The 17,489-nt window shown below is 40.9% G+C and overlaps 1 protein-coding gene across 6 annotated transcripts in view; it reads left to right on the plus strand.

Moving 5' to 3' along the window:
• The window catches only part of STRBP (spermatid perinuclear RNA binding protein), a 49,882-nt gene extending 40,525 nt beyond the window's left edge, over window positions 1-9,357 (plus strand). For 3 of the 6 annotated variants that reach the window (XM_082295120.1, XM_082295121.1, XM_082295124.1), the window contains 5 exons: window positions 294-428; window positions 962-1,102; window positions 1,667-1,790; window positions 3,663-3,707; window positions 8,836-9,357. In XM_082295120.1, coding sequence (XP_082151246.1) covers window positions 294-428; window positions 962-1,102; window positions 1,667-1,790; window positions 3,663-3,707; window positions 8,836-8,930 — 540 coding nt within the window. In that variant the 3' untranslated portion in view covers window positions 8,931-9,357. Of the gene's footprint in view, window positions 1-293; window positions 429-961; window positions 1,103-1,666; window positions 1,791-3,662; window positions 3,916-6,237; window positions 6,714-8,835 lie in introns of those variants that run through there. The other 3 variants (XM_082295122.1, XM_082295123.1, XM_082295119.1) reach the window with 2 other exon arrangements.
• Window positions 9,358-17,489: the final 8,132 nt, after the last annotated feature.

Consider the following 17,489-nt stretch of genomic DNA (forward strand, 5'->3'; position numbering starts at 1 on the left):
CTTTGGATTCTCTCAGGGTTGTAATTCCAAGTGCAGCTGGCATCGTGTTTAGTTTGTGCGCACACTAGACCAAGCCATGAGGACAGTAGCCCTCACCAACAGAAATAAACAGGTGTGACTTCTGTGACACCATTGTTTGTCCTCCTGCCCTTATTTAGAGACTTCCCCTTTGTGCCAACACTGCAGGTTATGCTGCAGCCAGGGCAGTGTTACCTGGGATACAGATCTGCAGAGGTTTGTCTGCCTTTTGAAAAGAGAAAGGCTCTCAAGTAACATCCTGCATGTCTCTCTAGGTAAGAACTCAGGGTCCCATACTCACAGCAAGTGGCAAAAACCCAGTGATGGAGCTGAATGAAAAGAGAAGAGGTCTGAAGTATGAGCTCATTTCCGAGACGGGGGGAAGCCATGACAAGCGCTTCGTCATGGAGGTGAGTGGAGCACAGGTGCAACTGGTGAGGGATTACTAATGGTGCAGCAGAGTCACTTGCTGCTGCAGCTCACATTTTTTCTATTTTGCTTTTTGCAATGCACACCTGTGGTGGTGATTTCTCAGGTTTTTATGTATCTCAATGCTGCTGTGATGATTCAGCTGGGGAAAGGAATAGCCTTTCTACTTTAGGAAAATACAGTGAGAATTAAAACTGGATTCTGACAGCTCCAAACTTCATGACAAGGAAGACTCCAGGGTACGGGCTAAATTCAGTATCCAACAGATATGCTGGTCATCTTTGAGTTGCACTTGTAGTTTCCAGAGTCCCAGTATCTGTGACACATTAGTTCCCAGATCACCGTGGTATCCTTTAGCAGTTTCAAATCCAGAATCAATAGAAATTTGTCACACAAAACACTGGGGATGTTTTTCCCTACTGAAGTTCTTTATGGGTGGCACATCAGCTGAGTGGGTGCAGCATGGTGTTCCCATGGATCAATACTAGGCATAAACTCGTGTCTTCATTTTCAGGTAGAAGTAGATGGGCAGAAGTTCAGAGGTGCAGGCCCAAACAAGAAAGTAGCAAAAGCAAGTGCTGCATTAGCAGCACTTGAAAAACTGTTTTCTGGGCCTAATGCAGCAAATAACAAGAAAAAGAAGATTCTTCCTCAGGTAAGAATTGTCACTTGCTTTTTGGACCGTTATCCAAGCTCTGGGTTGGTTTTTGATACAGAAGGCAGCATTCTAGTAAAGTGAGGTTAACACAGGCCAGTGTTGTCATGAGATGGTTGTTTGGGGGTGAAATCCTGCCCTGGTGCAGTTATGTCAGTTCAGGAGGGTAAGGGAGATGCAAAACCAGTGCTGTAAGTTGAGGAGAGGAAGGTTGTAAGGAAGTGGGAAAGAGAGCAGGGAGGAGCAGCAGACAGAGGGTCAGAAGCCAGTGGTGTTCAGTCATGCCCAAATCCGAGGTAAATAAGGCACAGTCTGAGGGAAGGGACTGCCAGGGCTGAGCACAGGGAACGTGCTGGGCTCTGCAGGCAGTGAAAGGGCCAGGGACCCACTGTGTCCCTGTCACTCACATCCTTTGGCACAGCACTCTCCAGTCTGTGCTCAGCCAGCCTGGCACATCAGGCATGTTTACAGAGCCCTCTCAAAGGGGGTGATTTAATGCAGGTGGCCTTGTATTCCAGCAGCACTTTCACTCTCTGAACTGCTATTTTTTGTCGCTCTGGGCAGACTAAAGGGGTTGTCAATACAGCTGTTTCTGCAGCAGTCCAGGCTGTTCGAGGCAGAGGACGGGGTGCTTTAACACGAGGGGCATTTGTTGGGGCAGCTGCTGCTACTGGATACATAACACCAGGTAAGGCACCACGCTTGTACTTGATAGTTTTGGTTTTGTCTGCTGGGGTGTTCTTTTTCATGCGTGTTATTCACCTGTGCAAGTGATTTCTTTAACCATCTGAGATGAAGCAGAAGGCTTCATGGGGGTTTAAATAAATCAAAGAGCTGGAAAGCTGGCAGAGTGTATTCTTTATGAGTGTACAGCTTAAAGCTCTGTGTGCACAGAGCACACAGTTACGGGCATAATGGCTTTCCTGGCTTTATTATTTTATGATTTGTCTTTATAGTTCACTGCCATGGCACAATTCCCAAAACTCTCTTCCTACCTAAGAACATTCTGGATCATGAGCTGTTCAGCATTAGGAATGCCTTTCCCAAAAATCCTTTGTGAACATGAAGTCAGCAGGCTCAAGAGTCCCTGAGCTCCCAAAAACCTTCTACATTAATTCCACCTGGCAGCATCTATTAGTAGCTTCTGTGGTGGCCAGAAATAAAAGAATTTCTTTTCATACTCTGGCTGATGGGAAGTCATCATCCCCACTGCATTGTTCTGATTAGCAGAAACAGCTTTTGAAGTCCAAAGGCTTCTGGTTCGCATTTCACATTTTCACAAGAAAATGTTAATGAAATGGTCACTTTTTCCATCCTCTTACTTTTCAAAATGCACTTTCTTTGTGACTCTACAGCATGTCTGAGGTGGGTGACATGAGAAAGGAATCCAGACATTGTTTTCACTTGCTAAAACAACCAGAGATTTGTAAGAATGAGATGCTGAAGATGCCTTAGTCAAAGTAAATCCAGTACTAGCTTCCAAAAAATAACACTTCTAGTCCTCATGCTCCGGTTTTTAGATTAGAGCATGAGCTCTAGTTACACCCTCCAGCAGCTCACACGTGCTAATAGCAAAGCCCTGTTGTTTGGGAGCCTTCCTGCCTGGCACCGTTGGCGGCATGTCATCTTCATTGTTCCTGTATGGTCATGTCATTTTAAATATTAAAACCCAGTAATTCATTTTTAATGGCTGTTAACATTGTTTTTGGAACTGTCTGTCTGCCTGAGGAGTCATTTAAGAGACACTTTAACCTGCCAGGGGCATGCTTCTTGCCAGTGTGGAATTATTCCAGAAATAAGTTTGATTTCCCAGTTGCTGTAGTTAAGCTTTTATTTGCTTTGGCGTTCATAGATTATTTCTCTCCATCCCCTATTCTTCTCAGAAATCTCTTGCTTTTTGGAGTGACACCAGTAGTCTCACCAGGAAAAAAACCCTGTAAAGCCTCCATGAACTACTGACATGTAGAAACCGATGCTGCTGTTACCTGTGTTGCTTTTTCTCTCACTTCAGAGTCACACTCTGCTCTCTGGGGAAAAATGATCTGTTTATGTGGAGGTGTTCAAATGTCTTCTGTGGAACTCTGTCTGTTAGAAATAGCAGAGATAGCAGAATTCACAGGAGCTTTACTGAGGGGGATGTGGCATCTGCCACAGGCATCCAGCATTCCCCTCTTTTTAAAGAAAATTTAGGAAAATGACTGTTCTCTGCATAGACTGCACTTGTGTTTTAAGAACATAAGCAAATATGGGATGTCTGTGTCACACCAGCTCCATGCTCTGACAGTGCAGACTTGAGGGATTTGGTGGAAAATGCTGAGGAAATGAAATAGGGAATTTTAACTCTTTGATGCTGAGGCTTGAGGAAGTCCCTGGTAGCTTGTTCTTCAGGCCACCACATAGGAACACTGTAGTGTTTTCAGCAATATTTGTATTTATTGGTGTGAGTTTGTTTTTGCTGTGCTCCTGCTTCAGGCACGGGGTCCGTGCCCATGTGCAGGTGTGCAAACACTGACAGGCAGTGCAGGGAATGACCCCTCTCCCTCCTCCGTTTCCCCTGCAGGCTATGGAGCACCATATGGATACAGCACAGCGGCACCAGCCTACGGTACGTACAGCCCTGTAATTAACACGGTAGAAATTATGCAGAAACTGTTGTGGCAGTCCAAATGTGACAGTCCAAGGAGAAATTCAAAGAGATTTAAGCTCTTAAACCATGACAACAACACCACTTTTACGCCATAACCTTGTGGTTCTTTTTTGGTTGGAGTAGCTTTTTGCCTCTGCTTTGCCTGGTCTGTGGAAGGACTGCTTGTTCTAATTGCCTGTTCCCTTCATACTGGAACCCAGTCAAAGTAGTCCCTTTACTTTTTACAACCAGTCTGTGCTCCATTCAAAGACTACCGAAGGGCCTATTTCAGCATCTCTGACCCAGATTTAGCTAAATGGCATTACAGTAACATTGGTGAAATGTTTGTCCCCAAGTGTAAGTGACTTGTGGACAAAGCTCCCTTAATGCTGTCAAATCTTTGAAGTCTATGGGCAAATATCCCCCACCCCCGCAGGCTAAAACACCACTGCTTGGGACTCCAGGATGGGTTTTGGGTAGTTAGTACTGGTAGCAATCAGTCTGTGAGGCAGCCAGGACACAGTCATTTGCCACAATGCTTTTCACTATGAAACATGTTATATTAGGCTGGCAAAGCACTGGTTTCATGGAGATTGTAAAATGAGCTGATAACCAGAGAGCTGTGATGGAAGGGTTTTTCTTAACTCGGCTTCTCCCTCCCGACTGGCTTGTTTTACACTGGACTAACAATGCATTCCTCTAACCGGCCCTTTTGGTTACTTTGAATGAGGTTTATGTGGCAATGGGAGCAGGGCAGTTTGGAGTCAGTGATATGTCCTGGCACACACAACGTGAGCCCACCAGGATTAGTCCCACCAGCCTGTCCTGTGGCAGGGACTGGTCACAGTCTGCTGCTCAAATGACTGGCATGTTTCAAGGCCTTGAGTTTTTCATATGGGAAACTTTTGCTTTTTATCATTTGTGGTAAGTCTTTCCTCCCAAATCTGTCTAACTTGGGCAATACCAACTCCCCTGATGTCATTATAAAAGTTAAAAATATTTTGAAATGTTGATTACATGATTTCTCTAGAGGTATGAGCTCTAACAGGGCAAAAATGCTGCTGCTTTATGGAAAATGTTTGCTTTGCCTGACTGGGACCAGCTGGTCCAGTTCTATACTGAAAGGAGAGGTAGAATGGGCCCACAGGCTGTGCTCAGTGTGGAATTCTGCCCTCAGAATTGGAGCAAACCTCTCCAGTTTTATACCTGCTGATCGGCCCCATGCTCTGACACAAGGGCAGCTGGCAGCAGGGCTGTCCCATGGAGTGTTGTCCTTTGTGGTGCATGACACAAGGAACAGCAACATGTTTTCTCAGGGAAAAATGAAAGGAAATTTAGTTTGGGGTATGGATTTTTAAAAAAATCCCTTGGTTTTTTCCAAGCAACAGTCTCATACTGTAACTAGGATTAGTGGTATTTGCATGTCTGTGTTTTTACAAGCAATGACATACTGTGATATGAAGAATCCTTTCCTTGCTGAAGGCAGGAATACAACTGTTACCAAGTTTCCTTAAAGCTTTTCTTGCTTTTTTCATTCATTCCTTCTGTTTCGTGCTTTTTTTTTTTTTCCTCATTGTGCCTATTTTGGGAGCTGGATCTTAAGCACTTAGCTGTGTATATGTGACATATCACTGACTTCAAAGCATTGTGGAATTGGATGCCCCCATTTTTCACATAAAGAGTTTCTGTTCCTAATGTCTTATGATTGTGATGCAAAGTTCTGGGATAATGCTTTTTGGCTGTAAGGTAAACATGTCTCTTTGCCTTTGTAAGCTGTTGCATGTTGGGAAACTTCACTTTGATCATCTGGTGCTCTGGAATACCTGCTGTTGCTGCTTTGTGATTTCTAAATGGATACATAGGTTAAATACTAGAATTTAAATAGGCAAGATTAAAAAACCAAACAAACGTTTAATTGTGCAGAAGTTTGTGAGGCCACAAGAACTCTAAAATAATAATGCAATCAGGAAGATGTCAATCTTTCCAGATTTGCTCCTCCAGCACAGGGGAGGAAGTGCAGAATAAGGAAGCAGATGCAGAATTTACTGTAGGTGCTTGATTTTTGGCTGACCTACCTGGATGCTGATCAAAACTGCTGAACAGTTTCCCTGTGAGTTGTATTTTATGCACAGCAGTGCCTGTCTAGAATATCTGCAATTGCAACTGGCCTGTGAAATTACCTCAACGTAGAACAAGCTAGTAGAGATTAATTACCATAAAGATTATGAAATAGAGCTTCAAGTCCAAATACACACTCTGCTTTTGAGAATATCACTTCCTTTAATTTTATCAAACACCAGGACAAAAATAAAGCAGACTTCAAGCTATAACCATCTGTCTGGAATAGTGCAAAGTGGTGAAGCGTTACTGTTTATGGGACTATGCACCCTGACATCACATTGACTGACTGATCTGGAAAAGGTTAATGAGAACACTACTGTAAGCTCTTATCTGACTTTCTTGGATTGCTGAACTTATTTGGAGTCCTCTCCCTTTCTTCTCTCTGTAGGTTTACCCAAGAGAATGGTTCTGTTACCAGTTATGAAATTCCCAACTTACCCTGTTCCCCACTACTCATTCTTTTAGCAAATGGCAGAAGCTAATTCCTATTGATTGAACAACACAGTACAGTACAGAATGTTAGAAGAAAAAAAGCCTTTTTATCCTGTTTTCTTTGAACACATACTTGAGCAAAGTCATTTGTAAAGAAACATCTTTTTCCTACTTTTTGATTTTAACAAAATGCAAATTTAGTTCTCTAAAACTTGAAAAAAATGTTCTGTGAAATGTTACCTCATTTTCAAATAACTTATACCAGCCTTCTGTTATAGGGAAGAACTAGAAGCTTAAATCTTACGTTTTAAATGAAGTATCCGATTATGTAAAATTAAATTTGTGAAGGATGTATAGAATATAAAACACTGATCACAAATAAACTGTTTTGTTGTAACACAAGAGTACTGCCTGTTTCCTAATGCAGTCACACAGACTCAGTTAATGACCTGTATTTGCTGTAGGGTTATTAAATGCAGGGCATAGTTATTTAAAAAACAAAAATAAAAATTTAAAAAAACCCAAACAACACGATAGAAACTTTACAGTTAACATTTAACTTTGTAAATACTATGGTGTGTAATAAACTTAGTAAAATATGGGTTAAAATATTGTTTTATCTTATTTTTTATAGTTAAGCATCAGTACCTGAGTTTCCTTATAGATCAGCATATTGTAACTGTGATTTTAGACACAGTCTTAATTATCCAAGAAGACTTTTCACTCATACACAAAATGCTGAAAAACAAATGAAACAAAGGGAATTAGTCTGTCTCTGTATAAGGCTGCATTCTGTGAAACAAGTATTAAACAGAGGAAGTTCCCACAGAAGGATGCAATTCCAGGGATACACCTTCCACCCGTATTGCCCAGAGAAAGGACAACAATAATGTTACATCAGGTTCTTTAGAGCTCAAAAGCTACACATTTTCCTTTCTTTTCTGTTTTTACAAAAAAAAAAAGAGAAAAAAAAAAGAAAAAAAAATCCACTTGTTCTTGTGGCCTTCTTCACTTTTAAGATTGTCTGCCCACCCTTGATTTTCCATCCACCATTTCTACAGAAAGCATTTTAGTTGTCAATTGTGTATTAAACCAAAGGTTCTCCTTTCCCCCCTTACATTTATAAGAATCTAAAGCAGCAACAAGGTCCCCATGAAAACTTGCTATTTAATTGTCCCAGTTCTTGTTGAGTGCTGCTGTGAAAAGTGACACACTTCAGCCATAGGCCAGTACTTTTTTAAGAATTGGGGCTCAAACCCAGAGTCCTCTTTTTGATGACGAGTGTGTGCACCTGTCTGAAATTCCATGACAGGCCCCAGCTCCACGATTGGAGTCTCCATGGATTGTGGACTGCTGTGGGCTCTAATGAGGGATTCCAGTGGTCTTTATTAAGGTATCACCCCACAAATAAGCAGCATTGTTGGTTGCACTCTCTCCTCAGCCCTCACCCATTGCTTTTCCACAGGCTGGCTTTAGTTCCTGCTCTTCCAAAGATTTGCCTTTATCCCCTGTTCTCTAACAGACTCTGCTGCTGAGGCAAGGGGAGCTTTATCTGCGTTGAGGGTGTTTTAAGACTGGTGCTTAAAGCAACATAAAGTTCCTCCTCCCCACAGCCCCCTTAGAGGGAGAGAAATACTAGAAAAGCTGAATAAGGGGTGGCTTATAGAACAAGCTGCTTACCCTGGAATTAACTGCAGCTGTTATTCTTAAGCTAAGTGTTTGTGCTTAGGAATGTGTTTACATTTCCATGGTTCTCCTTCTGCCGTAGCTCTCGCTTCCGTTTGGTGTCGGTGGTACTTTAATAAAACGTAGATGATTGCCCAGGAGGGTGAGCCTGGTGTCACCCATGGAACACAGAGCAGGGGCCAGGGATGGAGCCAAATTGAGAGGTGCTCAGAAATCACTGATCTGTTTTGCTGGCCTATGGATGAAAGGAAGCCATCACGGAGCAGAAAAAGCATGGCTGATCAGAGCCCACTTTTGTTAATCAAATATTCATTAAAGGAATCCTTCTTCCGCACACATTTTTTTCCCCCCTCTTTTGGAGTTCCCCTGATTGGCAACTGTTTGTAGTTTTCTTTTTTTTTCCTGAATCCCCAGCTTTGTAAAATTCCAAACAAAATATTCTGTGAACCAATTCTATTCAATGAACATTTGTAAGCCAAAAACTTGTTCTTATTTCAAAGACAAGAAGGGCGCTATGCTCTTTTCCAACATGATGGCAGTCATTTCAGATGATTTATAGAAGTCATTTTTTATTTTTTGTCATTTGTTGGGAGTTACTAACCACATTGTAAACTTGCCCCCTTGCTGCATATTTTACATTTCTCTGCTTTACTGAAAATATGAATGAGCTGTCAGTTCTTTGTTTAGAAAGTGGTAACCTTGGAAGTGTTAGATGTTTCAATACCTTCAAAGAATTCAAAGTGCCCATTTTACAATGAAAATTCCACTTGCAGCTGAAAGAGCAGAGAAATTTAAATGAAGCTTTAGCTTCAGCCAGTCTCAGAAATTAACGTGAGGTTTTTGCTTCTCTGCTCTTCTCCCACTGTAGGTGGTTTTTTCATTGACAGTCCCTATTGCCAGCCTCTCAGCATCGCACCTTTTATTATTCACTTGGGCCCTCAAGATTTCTTCTCTGACTTCTAGAACCATCAGGTTGTGTGGCTCCAAATGGCATTTTGTACATGTCTTAAAAGCAAGAAAAACGTGGCTCGTTTTGAGGTTTCTCAACTTCAGACATGGAACCTGAGCTTTTTTCCTTTTTTTTTTTTTTTAAAGAGTTTTTCTCACTTCTTGAACTTTGCTCCATGTAATGAAAAGCAATACTTAGTCCAAGCCACAGTCCTCTCTTTGGGTACATAGCAATAGATGTGTATATACTCCTGGTTATTTCTTTACACTAGAAGGGGAAGGACTGGTGTGTTGAGGGGGGAAATCCAAACACCAAACCAAGGCACAACCCGGGTCGAGTGCTGCTTCAAGCAGTGAAATCTGCCTTTACTTTCACTATTGAAGTCCTTCAGAATTTTAATACTATGCTGTATTTGCATGTTTCCTATAAAAGTTGCTACAGAGCCGTGCAATGGTCACTCCTGAAGCAGCAGTGCTTTGTACCATTGTGCATGTCAGCAGACATGAAATGTAGCAAAATGGCAGAAGAAAAAAAATAGCATATTTTTTCCAAAATGTAACTGAATGATGTATTCTCTCTCTCTCTTCCCCACATCATTGATATGAGGCACAAAAATGTAGGCCTGAACTTGAAAATCAAGTGGACTGCTTTTGTGTCTCTTAAAATCATCACCAAATGATAAGAAACACAGTATTTGGGAAATATCCAGCTCAAAATACTTTGCTGCTCTAAATTTACTGAGTTTTTTCCCTCTTGAATATTTGTATGTTGATATTTTGAGATTGTCAATCAGCAATAACTGAAAGGTGAATGTTTTTTTAAATGGTATTGGAACATCTATATGTTGCAGCTTAAGACTTCTAAGCAGTTTTCAGCAGGTTAATTCCACTTTATTCTCATTCTCTCCGGACCTTCATAGCCATATGCACTTGTATAAAATAAGCAGAAATGTAGTGACTGTAAGCTGAGATCGTGATAAAAAAGGTAAGAGATTTTATTTTCAGCTTAAAGAATATTTTTATTGCTTTTTTTCTAAAAATCTCATATACCTGTGACAATCTTGTATATGGCACGTTTTTATTATGTCTTGTTAACTCAAGTGTTTAAAGAGGTCTGAATCCCAACTTTGTGTTTCTCAAGGCCAATTCAAATACTCCAGTTTCAGTTAAAAAAGAAAATATCACCTAACACTTAAGAAATTGTTTGGTTTTATCAACAGACTGTTCTCCTTCAAATATTTTTCATCTGTGTAGCATAAAAAGCTAAGTTGATAATTGCTGTGTCAGGCACTGCATTCCTTGCATCCCTGTGGATACACTTGGGTAGGTACCAAAGCCAGGCCATGGCCTGCTCTGAATGCCACACCTTGGTTCTGGCTATGTGGGATGGGTGACACTAATAACGAGAGAAATTATTTCCCTAAACTATTAAAGCTAAACTCCAAATGAGGAATGAGCAACTTTGATGATATAGCAGTTAAAATCTGCAGAGATCAAATTACATTAGGCCAAATTAATTCAGGAAGCAGCCAGGTTTGCTTCCCTCCTGTGGGTGCAGTGCAGGACAGGAGGGCAGGCAGGCAGGGATTTATCTCTGCGTGAATCATTTGCTTAGCTGTGGTTTTCTACAGCTGGAAATTAGGATACAGCCATCCATAAATAATTGTTTTCAGTTCTGTAGTAAATGTTTTAGCGATATTTTACTTAAAATGGGTTTGGATTATGACCTATTGGTGCACATGATATGTGTAGTTTTAAAATACTATTTTTTTATTTGTCTTTTAAACCTTGCGTTATGCAAAGTTGCATAGTACAGTACTCCAGAAGTGCAGTACTTGCAGTACTTGAAGTTGCTGGAAACAACTCTTTTTATATAAAAATAGTTAAAAAACAAAAAAGCAAAAGGGAGCAAGCTGATGATGATGTATTAGCATTTTAGGGTCTCAATTCCGAGATGAAAACATGAACAACCCCTAACTGGTAACAGTTGACACTGGTGTCAAGCAGAAAACCACTTGGTACAGAATATGTACTGGTGTATCAAGCCCAAGGTCTGCATCAAAATATTAACAGCAAATATAAACCATATTTGATTTTAATATTGAATCATCAAATTCACTAAGTAACTGCATGTATAGGTTATCCATTCTTTAGGATATTTCTGGATATAATTCATAGGCTGGTAAGGGAAAAAGAGTTGTTCAATAGTGTCAGCTTTGCTCCTGTGAGTAGGAACTTGCCCCTGGGAAATGAACTGAGGAACTGTTCCAGGGGCTGGCCCTGGAAGCACATAATCCTTCCATGATATTTGCAGGACAACTGATGAGCAATCAGAACGTCCTTGCTGTTCAGGGGGCAGGTTTCCATCTGCTGTTATCTTCAAGGTGCAAACTCAGGGCTGGATCTGCAGCTCACCTACAGTTCAGTCCTTTTTTGAGCCTGGCAGGCCCAGCAGTGCTGATCCTGGAGCAGCAGGCTGCTCTGCTCCTTCAGATTGGATTTTATATGCATTAAGGTGCATTATAATGAACTTCTCCTGAATATTCCTTTCCTAAGCTTAACTGCTGTCAGCCTGACAAGCGCTGTCCACATCAAGGACTGCTAAAAAACATCTTGCTGACTCTCATTTGATCTGCTTCTTTGTGGACTGTGCTTGGCAGCTTAATCCATCTGTATTTCTTTCCATCAGAATTGCTTTAACTGTGGATTTCGGTATTTTTCTGTCATCACTCTTTTAACTCTTAAAATCCTAAGCTTTCCACTCTCCTGCTGTTTTTTTTTAAATTCTCAACTTCATTGGATCTTTTTTCTCTAGATTTGTCTAATACCCTGCTGTTTGTAATGCAGTATAGCATTGCAGTACTTATGTGTGAGATGGCCCCTTGCCTTTACTGCTTCCCTTTTCAGTACGAGAGAACCATTTTCCATACTTAAGACTCCTAAATCCTGGGTTCTGCAGCCACTTGGAATCAGAGGTAAGACCCTAAGGTACAAAATTGCCTGGGAACCCCTCTCATTGATGTGGAACTTGAGCAAAATAGTCCCATGTATTGAAGGGTCACAGAGTAGGCTCTGAAGTGCCTGATGTACTGGTGTTTGAGAGAGCAGCCAATTCTATCAGTAGGTTTTAGCCTAGTATCAGGCTATTATCTGATGAGTAATTTGGGTAACATCTGCTTCACCAATGTTGTGGCAAGCACTGTTTTGCTAAGGCAGAACTAGAAACTCATTTCTTCTGCATAATACTTGTAGGTTTCCTTTTAAAAGCCTCCTCACAGGAGCTTGGTCTGAATTGCCTTTTCTGTGAGGTTGGAAGTCTGTGTTACGGCTGAGCTTTGTATTTCTGCATGTACCCAAGAGCCAAACATGTAAACCTGGTTCCGTATGCTCTGTGCAGCTGCCAGTAGTGTTACCAATTCTGTAGTATCTTTTCCATGAAGTAGAAATGGTATTTTACAGTTTGAATTTCTGGTTCATGGAAAGAATTCTGAAAAAGTTCCTTTCAATTAGTACATCTATAAATAGGAGACATGGGAAAGTCTGTGCCTATACACTACCCACCTTAATGCTAGTTTTAGCTAACCAGATGATCATGTGTATTTTGGGAGATGGTGTCTGGCACTTTAAGGATTAAAAGCCAGAGATTTACAATAAAGAATTGACCTGTTTAATGTGTTCTCTATACTGGAAATGAATGGCATTACCATTGAATTTGGAATAATATCTGTGAGCTTTAGGGGTCTGCTTCAGTCCTACTTTGCCAGCCACATGAGATTCCTCCAGGCATGCTCTACCTAGAGAAGGGTTTAGAGTAACCAGGCTGGTTTGGAGGGCTTGGCTAGCTCAAAGCACGATATACGGTGCTTCCTGCCATCGTGTTCTCTCTCTGCCAGTGCTTGCTGTCTTCCTTAAGCACATATTCAGGAGTTGGAACACCGTGACCTTATTCCTGGGCGTTACGCCAGTTGGATGGAGGGAGGCCAGCCTATGCTCCTGAAGGGAATGTGTAACACGAGGCCTCGGTTGCCCAAGCAATTTCTGTTGGACACAGTGCATAATCCAACCCTCACAAAGGCAATTTAGTACCTGGGTAGGTGGTTCCTAATCTGTCTAATTTGCTGTCGTGTAGCCAGTGTGAGCTAATTAGATGATTCGGCAATTGTCATGGCTCCTCACTTAATGTGCTGTAAATGCTGCTGCCACGATTTTCACTGCTAATACCTTTGCTTCTCTGAATTCTGTCCTCCTGCCCTGCCTTTTCTGATCATCTTCTAGTATCCCAGTAAGTAACTGATTCTCTCAAATTATGAAATTGTTACATATAAGTGTCTAAATTCTTAAAAACTTGTAATCAGACTGTGAAGCACTTCAGAGAAACTAGTTTTCCTACAAATATTTCAACTTATTCATATGCCAGAGGACTATTTCTACTCATTAACAAAGATCTGAAAACTGCTCCAGTATCTCTGATCTCTGGAGACAAGGATTCTTTCTTTGAGAACACTTGCCTTCTGGTAGGAAAAAAAGATTTAAAGTGTGTCTTAATAAAAGACTGTACCCTCAAGCCCCTGAAAGAACTTAATTGGGGAAAAGTGCACAAATCTAAAATTATTTGAGGCTTTTGCTTTCATTGAGCTATTGAGAATAATTTCCCTGACAACAAGTTCCTCAGATTATTAGGATGTAGAAAATGCAGGAGGAGGGGCACAAAGATTTTTCAAGTAGTCTAGGAAAAAAATCTCCTGTTTGTTGGCTGTTCAGCTATGGGACATCATTCCCTTGTCACTTCTTTATCTCCAAGACAGCAATAAATGTGAGCAGCTTTAACATACCACCTCTGATCCGGTCCCGGGAATGTCCCTTGGAGAGTGAGCCTGGCAGTCCCTGTCTTTTCTGCCACCAACTCCCTGAAATAAAGTTCCTTGCTTCATTTGTAATTATGCATCTGTACTTCTGAGCCAGTCTAGAGGTGGGATTGCTGAACATCCCTCCAGATCGGTATAAACAACAAGACAGTATTTCAGTCTTTACTCAGACAAAATTGCAAGTTTCCTTCTGCCTCTTGTGCTTGGTGTGCCAAGATATGCTCACTTGGTATTAGAACTTCTTGCCTTTAGCTAAATTCTCTCTAAGACAGTTGCCTGTTACTTAATGAAGGGAAAACTATGTCTCAGCCTCACTGAGTTCCAAGTCACAGAGCAGCTTACAAAAACAGCCCCTATTTCCGGTGGCTCTGGGAAACAGCACAGGAGCTCTGCTGCTGTGGATTCCTTTGGATACATGATGAGATGTGTATACGTGAAATTCAGATTGTTGTTCTCAGTCATGAAGCTGACTAAGACCTCCCATCTCTGGCATCAAAAGAATGAAAATGAGCTCTGTGCTGTGCACACTGAGGAGCTCTGTTAGGAATGGCTGTTCTGTCTCAAAATACAGTAACTCAGCTCAAATGTTCAGCACACAGACCCTCTTGGGCTTCCTGCTGAATAACCCAGTGAAAAATGAGATATTTTATTGACTTGTTTAAAGCAAAGCAAAGAGACAGTGCAGCTGAATCCACTGTCAGTACAGGAGACAGCTTGTCTAACAGCTCATTGGTTTCATTCCACTGGAAGTGGAAATTCTGCCGAAGTCATTTTAGAGCACTTCACCAGAGAAACCCAGCACTGAAGTCCTGTGCCTATGGACCACGGCAGCAGTTTCACATGTACTTTCTTTTGAACATAAACCATTTAAGTTAGTGGTTAAGTATTTGGCATTAAAAGAATTGTCATCACTAAACTGTTATTACTTAACCCCAGAGTTATGTCTCCTTAGCTTTATTTGTGTCATCTGAATCCATACCTATTTATGTCCAGGTATTCTGGTGCTTCCTTTTTCTGCTCATAGAGATGGGACTGATTCACTTGTTGTTTGTAACTGATATGTGACGTAATACAAAAGCACAAGTAGGACACATCTGCCCATTCCTCTGTCTACTCCTCTCTGGGGTTTCCCAGGAGAAACGGGGCTCTTCCTGCCAGACCTGTCTGATGCTGTGTAGGCAAGGCAGTGCTTTACTGTGAGTTAGGTAAGAGTAAAGTTCATCAGACAGTAAGGTTTAAATTCAGTAAAGTGGGGTTTTTTCTCCAGTTCCTGAGATTGCATGAAACATTCAGACAACATTGTTTACCTTGACGTTTATGAGGAGCTGAATGTCCAAAAGTGGTGTGTGGAGATGTGCAGTTCTAAAGCATATCTCTTACTTTGGATGTTGTTTTATCTTGTATTTGGTGCCTTAACTCTACAATTTAAGGTCATATATACTGTACCACAGGTAGTTTAGTAGTTAAGTATACTTGAAAAGAACCCATCAAGCCTAGTCTATAGAAACACTTGTACAGACTGAAGCCTTCTCAGGGAGAGAGTACTCTTCCCTATTTAATTAAAAATCCACCAGTAAGTGAGAATTGTAAGAATGTAAAGAGCATATAAAAATTTTAACTGTAGAGACTGAATTTATCTGAGACTGAATTTATCTAATTTCTAACTTCAAAAGTTTGGGGCAGTAAGATAATTAAAGCTGCAGTCTCTTCTATGCTGTGTAAGTAAACAACTTCAAAATGTTTTCTCACCAGCCAGAACTACATGTTTGTGAAAACCTCTGGACTGTTATCTCTAGTAGAACAAATAACAATTTTAGAAGGCATTAATTGAATGTAACTGGCTGTCCTTCATTGGTTAATATTAAGAGAGTTGGAATGAATAAGAGCTGCAGTTAATTTTTAATTAATTAAACTTAAGCCTCATTCATACCTCTTACCAGGATCTAGCAGCACCAGTTGTCTTATGCTGCTTTGCAGTTCATGAGATGTAGTGCAGCATCAGCTTGAACAGATTTCTGAACGTGTCTAATCCTGGTAGAATGCACTGAGGGGAGAGAGAGAGAAAAGGTAACAATGGAAGTAGAATGTCCTTCTCCAGTTTTAGAGGTAGAGCACCATGGATAGGAAGTTGGAGGGAAAGTTGCACTGCCTTTTCAAAGTCCATCAAGAGAGTCTGTGGTAAAACCAGGAGGTTTATGTGTGCTGGGAAAAGCCAGCAGCCTTGTGTACTATGAGCAGGGGGAGATGGAATTGCTTTTCCAATAGTTAGTGAGAAATTAGGTAAGAGGTTTAAGGTAGCCATACTGCAGGCTAAAAGTTGCTAATGATGTTGCTACAGGAGATTAATTTCTTTTTTGTGTTCAGTAAACAAGTCCAGGATTGCAGGTTTTCCAGAGGAGGAACGTGAGAAATCCAATGGCCAAATTTGTTTCCTGATGCAGCCCTACCCAAAACGGGGAGACAGTTCCAGGTGGTAGACAGAGCATGCAAAAGAATTTTGGGAGGGAAAGGAATAATAGTAATTTCCTCAGAAGGAATACTAGTTAAGTTATTTCTGCAATGCCCACAGTATTCTAGACAAGCTGCCTTTACACAGAGGAGCATGGCAACAAGGGGAAGTAGATACTGCTCCCACAATGACCTGTGTAATGTACACATTTCAGGTCACCAATATTGGTGTAACTCGTTATGACAAAGTAGGTTCATCTTACCAGCGAAGTGTATTTTGACATTCTATCCACTTCTATTTTTTAAGCAAAAGGGGAGTTAATCATAGCACTCATCTGTTTCAAGGGAGTAGAGCAGAAGGTAAGTTTTAACTTCATACTTCAAAGCTGCTATGAATAGATTAACAGTATTCCATGGAAACAACCTGATGTACTTCTTTATTTTCTTCGAGCTTCATTTCTGTATTCTTGCAAAAGCACAAGCTTGCATAAGCGTAATCAATAAAAAGTTACTCAGGGTACTGCATCATCTCAGCAGTGGACACTAACTGCATCTTAAGTCAACAGGCACACATAAATCAAGCTTAATTAAGAGGAACAGGACATCTTGGCAAGTTTAGCTTTACTGCTGGCATTGCTACAATTTAATGATCTATGCATACCGAAATGTGTGTATTGTTGCACTCCCAACAGAATGTGAGTCCTGTAAGGGTGTCCTGTAAAGTAACAAAGTCAGGGTAGGAGAGACAGTATTTATTCTTCTGTCATTATTTTCACAAAGAACTGTTTCTAAGCAGATGGAAGGTCATTCTGCTCAAAGGAGAATAATGATGGGCTAGAGAACGGCATTCAGAGCAGTACAGCTTTTGAAAAGTTAGTGATCCTATGAATTTTAAAAATTCTGATTTGCAGTACAGATTCTTTCCTGTGTTTTTAAATTCATATCACTGTTTCCCTGCTCAAAATAACAGGATAAAGACAGTGCAGTTTTCTAATAACATCTATTGCATGGAAATATGCATACACTGGAAGAAAAGGGAGGCTGTACTGCAGAGAGCATATTCAACTACAGAGCCATTCTCTGGGCAATGCTGAATAATTTAGGAGTGGGTAACCATGACTTCAGGGACAACATGACACAGAGCAGATGGTTAAAAAAAATCACAGAAAAAAGCATCTAAGCTTTGTCCAGTCATACATTTATTCCTCCCTGCAGAAGGGGACAGGTACATTCATACATGCATAATGAATTATCTGTCAGG

The sequence above is a fragment of the Coloeus monedula genome (assembly GCF_965178545.1).
Source record: "Coloeus monedula genome assembly, chromosome: 21".
Classification (NCBI taxonomy): Eukaryota; Metazoa; Chordata; class Aves; order Passeriformes; family Corvidae; genus Coloeus; species Coloeus monedula.